Consider the following 9,874-nt stretch of genomic DNA (forward strand, 5'->3'; position numbering starts at 1 on the left):
ACATTACAATCTTTCAAGCTTGTGTTTCTCAATCTTGTAACATGATGAGCGCAGGGAGGTGAGAAATTGTAAACTGCTTTCAGGAAATAAAAACTCACAGGACCAACGTTAGCCACATTTATTCCAATGGAGTGAAACAGTGCATGTTTAATTACAGTAGTAGTGGGGTGTCATACAATTTTGGGGCACAAAACACATTTGTATTGAAATGAATGAGTCAGGCAGAGCAGAATACAAAAGTTACATATCAGACAGATCAGAAAATTACTTGCGCATTGAATCAAATGAACTGACAGCTGCAGCTATCAAAACAACTACAGGTAATTTTATTTGGACAGAGACACAGAAACTGTGAGATCCAAGGTTCTCAAAAATTTCTGGAGCTTTAATTTTCTGTCAGATGCAGAGTTTTCATGGAGGCTGGTCCATCCTTAACCATGAGTTGCAGGGGAGAACCTGGAAGGTCTGAACTTCATCTCAGTGAAGGGAATGGAGGAGTCTTTACCTTTCCAGTCTATCCAGACTATTCCCTAGAGCAGAAACAGAAAAAGAATATCTATCATATTTGGCCAGTGTGCCTTATAACAAAAGATAAAAACATTTAGAAATCAGCAGAGTACAATCGTACCTGATTGTTACTGTTGATGCCATAAAGACCATTGAGGTTGACCTTGTAACAGTTTTTATACCACCAGCCTCCCATGTAGGCCTTGGCACAGTGGATCCCCATAGGATCAGGGTTCTTGTCTCGGGTTGAGAATGGACGACCGTTATGGTACCTCATAGAGTCACCTGTCAGAAAAGTGCATTGATATTAAGATCCAAATTGTCAGGTATAACTGCACTTGTTGTGTTTTAATGCAGTTTTTGAAAGTGGACCTGCTGTTCCGGTGTAGCCAGACACGGTGAGCGTATAGTGCCTCGTCTCTGAATCGACAGAGAAGTTCGTGTAGTGAGCGTAGACGGTATGGTTTCCAGATCGCATATCCACTCTCAAACTCACAGGGCCAACATCAGTCAGGTTGTGCAGGAGCTCATTTCCTGGTGGGAGTTGGGAGAACATATGCCGTTTAAGCAGATGTAGTGAAAATAAAACAAAACACTTTGAATCAGATAAGTGATTAGAAGCTTGCTTTATACTGTACCAAGCCAGAATTCTTCACTCAGGTTTCCAAAGCCAGCTTTGTATTCACTCCATGTTCTGAAAAAATCAGTTTTTCCATTCATCCTCCTCTGGAACACCTGCAAAACACAGAGACCGCTGTCTAAAACCCAAATAAAAGTCTATTTTGGACTTTTATTCAAGTGACTGCAGTTTGTCTTACTGTCCAGCCGCCTCCATCAGTCTCCATGTCACAGTAGACTCTAACTGCTCGCCCCTCTCGTCCTTGAGGGTAGATGTCCAACTCTCCTGAGTGCAGAGCTCCATTCAGCAGCTCCTGAGAACACTCGGTAGGGAAAGGGAAGCGCAGTTTTCCTAACAGATAAAGTTAGTTTTTAGAGTAATTACAAGATGGAGCAGGTACATTAGCTGGGATTACATTGCAACATGTAAAATGCATACCTGTGATGAATTCTGTGGTGACAACAGATACATACTGTCCATCTCTCTCGCCTTGCACCACAACAAAATAGCGGGACATGGGCAAAAGCCCAGTCAACTTGTACTCTGTGACGGTGGGCTCCAGAATCACCTCCTAATATAAACACAGAAACACACACAGAGCTTTGAAATTCTGTAAAAGTTGGGTCTCTCTTTAATTATTGTATACCAAAGATCAAAAATTGCAACCCACCTTTGTCTCCTCTCCGGCCGCTTGATAGAGCACTTTGTAGCTGTGATAAATGGCAGGGGTGGCTCTCCAAGCTATAACTGCACTTCGAGCCCCAACTTCACTGGCTTTGACCACTGAGAGACACAAGAAGCCCCTTGGCAGTTTTTCTTTTTTTAAGTTTACTCACTTAAAACTAAACATACTCTCTAGGTTGCTCATCCATAAAGGATTATTTTATTCTCTCTTGTTTAAGATTATGATTTTACTTCATTTTCCCACCCTTTTGCTCACCATTTGCAGTAGTAAATGTTGTTGAGATGGCCATACTCTGCAGACTGTCCTTCTGGCTCAGCACTTTGACCCTGTAGAGGGTGCCTCTCTGCAGGCCTCTCAGCTGGTGCTCCACTGTATTTCCTGACAAGGTCACGGTCACTGTCACATTAGGAGCTGTGGCAAGAAGAGCACTCCGCTTAGTCACCAGCACTTATTCATCAGTCATTATGTCAGTGCAGCCACACTCACTCTTAGAGGACTCGTAGCTGATGACGAAGCGGTCTACTTTTCCCAGACTGGGAGTCCACTGGAGCACAGCTCTGGTGTCTGTCACATTGACGGCTTGAAGATGCGTTGGAGGGGCGGGCACTGCAGTTCGGATATTATACACAGTGTTTATGTTTTATTTTTGCACTCCAAGACAAAGAAAGTAGCCTTTTATTATAGTAAACTTGTCTAAGATTGTACCTGTGGTGATGACGGATGTGAGTGGATCACTCTGGAATTGGCCTTGTGTCGTAGTTACAGTGATTATGTAGGAAGACCCAGCAGACAGCTTGGACAGAACAACATAAGACTGCTTAGAGCCCACGGTCACCAAGCGGCTCTCCCCTGTCAGGACGACAATAAGCACCACAATGAGACACTAAGAACATTTCCTAATAAACTGGCATTAACCTTCACCTGGGTTGAGCTGGGATTAATTAAGTGTTTTATGCTGGATAACTCTGGTCTGAGATAAACAATATAAGCAGCACTTAACAGACCTGTTAAAATGTTGGTGTATGTGACCCTGAAGCCTGTGAACGTCGTCTTTGGTTTGGACCAGGAAACATTGAGAGAAGACTCTGTGACATTACTGAAAACTATCTCTGTGGCTGGCTCAGGACCTAGCAAGAGAAAAAAAGTACAATATAGTGTATTATTTGCTTAGATATTGATGGACTTATGCATAAATGTTTTCCTGCTGTTATTACCTGTAGTTGCAATTACTCTGTGAATCTTTGATCTTCTCTGTGCTGCTGTACCATATATATGCAGGACATAGCGCGTGTTTGCCCGCAAATTACTGAACTCCACAGAGCGCACATTACCCGGGACCACCATCGAGATCCTCTTGGTGTCAGCTTTAACTTTTGATCCATCAGCTTTTCTGGAGGAGGCAGTTGTGTTGGTGCTCTCACTCTGTACTAAGACTTCAGTTGCGTTCCTAGCTGCAGAGGTCTTTTGTCCTGGAAGAGCTTCCGCCTCAAAGTCCTCGTACGCATCTTCATCGCCTTCTGTCTGTGGCTCTCTTCTGATCACAGTGAAGTTCCTAAACATCCCTTGGGGTGCTAACCATGTGACTGTGAAGCTGTGGGAAGATATGTTTACAGCCTTCACAGATCCTAATCCCGATCCTCCAGTCCTCTTGATGCTGATCCCTGAGTCATGGTGAGTTGTTTTGTCATGATGAGATTTAGCCTTATCTGACGCAGCTCCAACGGTTCGATTCAATACATCCAGATTTATTTGTGTTCCTTTCCCAGTTTTGTCAGTTTTTTTGTCCAAGGACTGCACAGTTAGAGTGTCTAATTTACCTGTCTTATTTGGTTTATGGCCGGATGACTGAGATACATTCTTTTCACCCTTCGTGGATTGCTCCAAAATGTCCTTGTCTGTTTTGGTTTTGGTTGTCCCCGTGTCCTTGGAGATGGTTGTGTCAGTTTTAGAAACTTTCTTCACATTGCTTTGTGTTGCATTATTTTGTGGTTCATCTTTCAGATGGTCGGACGTTGAAAATGTTCTGCTGCCAGTCCCGTCTTTAATATTGGTTTCTGAGACTGAGGGTGTTGTTTTGCCTTTTCGGGTTACCTCCTTCTTGTTTTCCTCTTGTTTTGGGAGACTTTTGTCAACAGTTGGGCGACTGGTGTTTTCAGGATTTGAAGAACCTTTAGTAGTTGTTTTCTTCACAGCGGTGTCTTCTTTCACTTGTGTTTTATCAACAGCTCCTTTGGCATTAGTAGCTTCTTTAGGTGTAGTGTCAGTCTGAGACACATTCTTCTGGAAAAGTGTTTGTTCTGCTTTGGTATTTTTCTCCTGCATGCTGTCCTTTCCTTTTTTCACCTGCAGGATTACAGTCTCCACTGTTGGCTGGCTGGTGCTCCCTTTGCTAGTTTCTGAAAAGCCCAGGGAGAGGCTGCATCATTCAAAGGTTACATAAAAATATTTATTTTTTCTATTTTAGTGCAAACATCACTTACTTTTGCTACACTCAGCTCCTGGTGCACACTTACTGCAGTCTAGACCCATGAATCCTTTGTGGCAGATACATTTACCCTTCTCACATTTCCCATTGTCGCCACAGTCATTTGGACAGTTTGCAGAGCACGGACCTGGGCAGAAACAAACAGAACAAGAAATGTTTAATCCTGTCTATACTGAATAGTGTTTAAAATGATAAAATAGGGTGAATAAATCATAAGAAAATGATACATTTATCTTTGAGAAAGGACATCTCTCTTTCGAGCCGAGCCACACGCCCTTTCAGTTCGGCCATTTCAGCCTCACACTCTCCACTGCAGCCACCAGGCAACAAGCTGATCTTATGAGTCATCACGAGTGGAGCACCAGGTTTCAGCTTCAGCTCCTGCTCCTTGGTGCTGCTTGAGTCGCAGCCCTCACTGATAACCACTTTGATGGGCTGTGAAGAGGCAGGCTTGTCTTTGCCGGATTCTTTGATTGAAACTGTGTCATTGGCAGAGGTTGTGACCTTTTCTTTGTCAGTTGTCTTTGCTGGAGTCTCCGGTGGCAACACAGTTGGAACTTTTGTGGGAGAAGGCTTGCCCTTGGACTTCACGTCATTGATGGTGGGGGACCTATCAACAACAGTTTGATTGACAGATGGTGCGGGCTTGTTTTTTGTGGCAGCAGTGGACTTTGTAAATGTTGACTGAGTATTTTGAACTACGGTGGTGGCAGGCCTGTCTTTGGCAGTATTCCCATGATCAGTTGAAGGAGACCTAATTAGAATAGTGTGATTGCCAGAGGGCTGAAGTTTGTGTTTGGTGTGTTTAGCACCGCTGGATGAAGCAGTCTTTGTGGATGTTGGCTGAACATTTAGAGTTCCAGTGGGGGAATGCTTGTCTTTGCTTCCTTTTACTTCACCACCTGAGGCCGACTTAGGGGACTTAGTCTGGTTAACTGGGACTGTGTGCTTGTCTTTGTTTGAGAGGGTGCTTCTGGGTGTAGTAGCCTTTACCGCTGACGGAGTGGTTTGAATTACTGTTGGGCTGTGCCTTCCTTTGGTGGTCGGTGTAACATTGGCTGTTGGAGATTTTTGCTTGGTAGCTGGAGTGGGTAAAACTGTCTGATTGATGGCATTTGGCTTAAGGGTGAGCTGGTTGGTCTGTTTGTCAGGGAGAGCAGTGGTTTTTGGTTTTGAACGGGTAAATGCTGAACTGGCTTTGGTCGCATCACTTCCTGTGGAGTCTCTCTTCTCATTGGTTGTGGTTTGAATAGAGGGAAATGGGGTGAGAAGGAGGAGTAGTCCTAGAGTAAATAACATTTTGATCCAGCAACTGTGGTCAGAGATGCTGTTGCTTCAGTGGAACTGAATTTATGTTACTGTAAATCTATGAACTCCTTCCTCTATACTTTGCGTTTTTCTTTGCCAGGTCTCACCTGGAAATGAAGACAGAAATAAAGAAAGAGCTGAATTATGGCAGAGTTGAATGCAGGAAACACTAACGTAGGCAATTTTATTGCTGATTTTTGAGTTTCAAGTAGGACTTTAATGAGCATACATATATCTTTTACAGGACTGGCCAACATCACATTCACAGAGCTCCCATTCACACTTAAAGCTCCTCAGTAGAACTGGCTAATCAGAGACTGGCAGCAATTTAAAAAGTGGTTAACTGACAAGACAAAGGCCTAGTCCATTTCTGGATAATAACGACTTACTTTTTCTATTCCGTTTAAAAAAACATTTAGATTTTTTTTCTGAAAAACAAACTTACCTCAAAATTCTAATTGTTTTTGTTGTTTGTTTTTTGAAGTCTATTGCTTAAAAATCTATTTTTCAATTGTTTTAAGTTTTTCCAGAGAGGAAAATACACATACAATGAAGAACTCTCAAAAATCCAATATCAGATATGATACACTAGGTGTTAAAGTGTTAATGCAGCAGCTGTATGCTGTGAGCTGACCTTTAGAACTAACCAAGCAGATTTATTTAAATGACATTTTAAGTATTTCCTTTGAGCTTTGCCACTTATATATACTATAAATATACTATATACCTAAATACTCATAACTAGGAAAAACGTCCAAACATTTGTTATGTGCTTTTTACAATAAAGCTGCTGTAAAAATTGACACAAATATGCATCCAGATATTCAGAAGTGTTCCAAGTGTTCAGTCGTAAAGTGACTGCTGTTCAAACCAAGTAAGGGCTAAGTCACTGGACACTGAGCAGGAAGGAAGAAGGTGACCTGAGTGGGAAATTCAGAGTGTGCCACTGAGACTATGTGGCCAGGTAACAGAGCTTTACTGTAAGAACTGTGGGACACTGTATGTCTTTCACTATACAGACGGTTACTTAAAGCTTGTCACCCACAACTCATAAAACCACAAAAGAAAATACGTCCAGCCTTGCTTTTAAATGGGCTTCAGTGCTGGTTGAATTAATAAGTATTCTTTATTTCTAAAACAGAATGTGTTGAACAATGATAGAATTCATTTGGACTCCATGAAAAGGCGTTAAACCTAAAAGGAAAAATTTAGCAATAATGTAACAATAATGCAATATTGCAATGTTTTTCCACTGCACTCACAAAAACTACTATTTATAAATCCTTTTCACTGTAAATAAAACAAGGAAAGAATCAACACCAGAGCCCTTTCTACTCATTAAGACACAGAAAATTATAACATTATTCTCTGCAAATAAACAATAAGATTAAAAACCCATCCACACAAACACACCTGAAAGTAGGATGCTAGTTAGTCCAATAATTGCAGTTTTCACTCTATCTTTACAAAAAAGGGGAATAAAAAGTTGCACTTACTTGAATAATGACTTGGTTCTTTCTTTATCTCTTTCTTTGACTTTCTCCCTCCATCTAATTGGAAGAGCGGACACAGAACTTCTTCATCTAACCTGAGAGGAAAGAGGTGAGAAGAAGGACCACCACTAGAAAGGAGGAGAGTGATAAAGTCTGCTCCTACTTAAGGAAAACCCCCCACCTCCCCACCCCCCGCACCCTTTACCAAATCTTATGGTCCCACTCTCTCAACCACCATGAAAAATATTTGTATTGGACTTACAAAAAGGCATGGTATTTTACACTGGTTTCTGTATCTAACATGACAAGTTACTCTGTTTTATTTGCTTGCATAAAGAAAGCACATTTTTGCTTCATATAGCATAAAATCCACCATTATAGAGTTGATTCAAGATGACTTCATTTAGTTTGTCTAAATAACACACTGATATGTTGAACACAGCAACTGAATTGCTGAATTGTTTAAATCAATCAATTAAATCTTATCGATTTAATTTAAAATTATTATGACTCAGCTTTGCAGCTTGTATAGCAGTTATTTCACAAATGTCTGTCACATGTAACTTGCCTTATACCAAAGGTTGCTGCTAGCAGCACACAGTTTTTGGCTGAATAAAGCCCCGGTGTGAGAATCATGATTCATCTGGAATACATAACACTGTGGGCATTCAGAGCAGACTCTGGGGGACAGGAACCTCTCTCTATATGAATTGGCTGTTTGTTGGAAGTAATGAGATGTAACTACGTGGGAGTTATGTAAGTGACCAAATATCCACCAGATTTAAGGAATCCTCTGTGGATGCGTTGCATCTCAGACAAGATGGCCACCCACCAACCCACCTTTTGTAAACCACATGAAAACAAATAGGCTATATCAAGGGTGTAGAGCAAACAAGGTATGTAAGTGACATTCATCTAAATGTACAAGAGAGCATATAGGTTAAGACACTGAGCTAACATAAGAAACATAAGAGGTAAGAAACTATGGGTGATACAGAAGAAGCATGTTTTCTTTTACTTTTACGTCTGCTCAATCCATATATGTTACAGTGTGTGTGTGTCTGTGTGTGTAAGTCGTCAGTTATTCAGCTTTTGTTATTTCATACTTTTGTTGCAAATATCTTGACATAGCTAGGTTTTTCTTGGTAGACACAACAAGCAACTTACAATACACTGTTGCGGTATTGGAATGTCAATGATAAGCAGATAGTAAATGTATAAAAATCGACAATAATTGCATAGGCCGGCGGGAGTGCAACATTAACAGCTGATGCTGCACAGCAAAGTTGCTGGCTTCACTTGCTTTCTTAAAAGTGGCATTAACAGTACTCCTGTTAAATTACAGAAAGCTGGCAACAAAAAGGTTATTGTAGAGTTATTTTACAGTGTACCTAATGTAATGTAAACTGCAGCAATAGTTTCTTATTTAAAAATATAACAGTATATTATATAGGTTTTACACTATACCAGTGTCTGCTGCTTGGATTTCATTGTACCTTCATATTAGAGTACCCACTGTATTCTACATACAGTTTTGTATCATCTGTTCTTTATATTAACTTGAAATATGTGAAATGGATTTCTTGATATATGTGCAAATGTACGCAGAAATAAAGTATATGAGGAAAAAACAGAGTTTGCATAATTCTAACAAGCTTGAAAGTCAATACTTGTCAGTACAGTGTTGCAGTCCAGACTGTGGGGAGGCCAGCCCATCACTGATAGAGCTCCATTGTGTGTTTTCTCTGTCTCGGTAATACTGGTTCAATCCCTATACACAGTTTTGTATTTACACGCAACATAACATAATTCCTCATCTTAAAAAACGGTATAAAGTTGTATAGCCTTCAGTACATTTATTTTTTCTGTCTTTCTTGAACCACGAGACAAAAACAACTTATAGCAATTCAAACCAACTGCCCTGAAGATAGACGCTGTGTAGAGCAGGCGTTTCAGCAATGATAACTGGTTGTTAGTTTAAGCTCTAAAGCTCTCAGGGTGGGTTTGCTTGTTTTAGTGTAGTTTTCCTTTTGGTTGGAAATGTTTAGTTGTAGTTTAGTTTTTATGAGTTTCAGTTTTAGTTTTAGTGTTTTTGAGTAGCATTACATTTAGATAATATGCCAGAGGAAACATTTAGGTAACTCAGTTGAGATACTCCCTCTATATTTTCATTTTATTTTAGTTAGTTTTCCAAGTTAACAAAATCATTAAACTTTACTATTACTATTACTATTTTAGTAACTTTAGTCTAAACTGAGACTTGACTTGATAAAAAAATGATGTGGCTTATGAGCTTTTATAGAGTGAGACTCAAGTCTAAACAACAGAGCGCAACTCCCCCCAAAGGCCAAGGACTATTTGTGAACTTTGACGTTTAATGATGTTGACATCAGCTGCTTTTATAACAGCACTCTCATGTCTGACCTTTGACCTATGACCTTAGATACTAAAACTGTGTATTTAATTATTACCCGCATGATTGGAGCAGACATGGCTGAAATCTTTGGCTTCTATAAGCTGTAAAAAACCGAGATAAGATATATTCATGTAGTGTTTGATTTTGTAACACTTTATGGTGTGATTGTAGCGCCGTAGGGCATCCCTGAAAAACTTTGAAGTCTGTTCCTTTCATGCCCTTTCATATGATATATTACTTAATACCACATTATTATTACTCAATACTCAATATAAACAGACAGACAAACAAACAGAACAGATTACTTGTGACCTGCCTTTGGGAAGAGAAAACTATAAGACTGAACAGCAGCAGTCGTCTG

At 40.3% G+C, this 9,874-nt stretch overlaps 1 protein-coding gene across 1 annotated transcript; it reads right to left on the bottom strand.

Annotated features, from left to right (window-relative positions):
- Nucleotides 1-103: 103 nt before the first annotated feature.
- On the bottom strand, nucleotides 104-7,243 carry tnxba (tenascin XBa). The gene is made up of 15 exons (XM_003454425.4): nucleotides 7,101-7,243; nucleotides 4,524-5,711; nucleotides 4,292-4,423; nucleotides 3,026-4,207; nucleotides 2,816-2,938; nucleotides 2,517-2,660; nucleotides 2,298-2,417; nucleotides 2,067-2,222; nucleotides 1,797-1,909; nucleotides 1,565-1,697; nucleotides 1,326-1,477; nucleotides 1,146-1,242; nucleotides 880-1,041; nucleotides 629-792; nucleotides 104-530 (listed from the first exon to the last, which is right to left on the bottom strand). The coding sequence occupies exons 2-15, from the start codon at nucleotides 5,593-5,595 to the stop codon at nucleotides 432-434; spliced, it is 3,849 nt and encodes a 1,282-aa protein (XP_003454473.2). The 5' UTR covers nucleotides 5,596-5,711; nucleotides 7,101-7,243; the 3' UTR covers nucleotides 104-431.
- Between the last annotated feature and the right edge of the window lie 2,631 nt (nucleotides 7,244-9,874).

This window comes from Oreochromis niloticus, linkage group LG11 (assembly GCF_001858045.2).
Source record: "Oreochromis niloticus isolate F11D_XX linkage group LG11, O_niloticus_UMD_NMBU, whole genome shotgun sequence".
Lineage (NCBI taxonomy): Eukaryota > Metazoa > Chordata > Actinopteri > Cichliformes > Cichlidae > Oreochromis > Oreochromis niloticus.

What these genes read in the sequence shown, in the direction of transcription:
- tnxba (XM_003454425.4), bottom strand. Translation starts at nt 5,595, where the DNA reads ATGTTATTTACTCTAGGACTACTCCTCCTTCTCACCCCATTTCCCTCT. An exon ending in CACCACAGAATTCATCACAG is followed by an intron (nt 1,478 to 1,564) that starts GTATGCATTTTA and finishes TTTATCTGTTAG; the next exon opens with GAAAACTGCGCTTCCCTTTC. An exon ending in TGGCTACACCGGAACAGCAG is followed by an intron (nt 793 to 879) that starts GTCCACTTTCAA and finishes CTTTTCTGACAG; the next exon opens with GTGACTCTATGAGGTACCAT.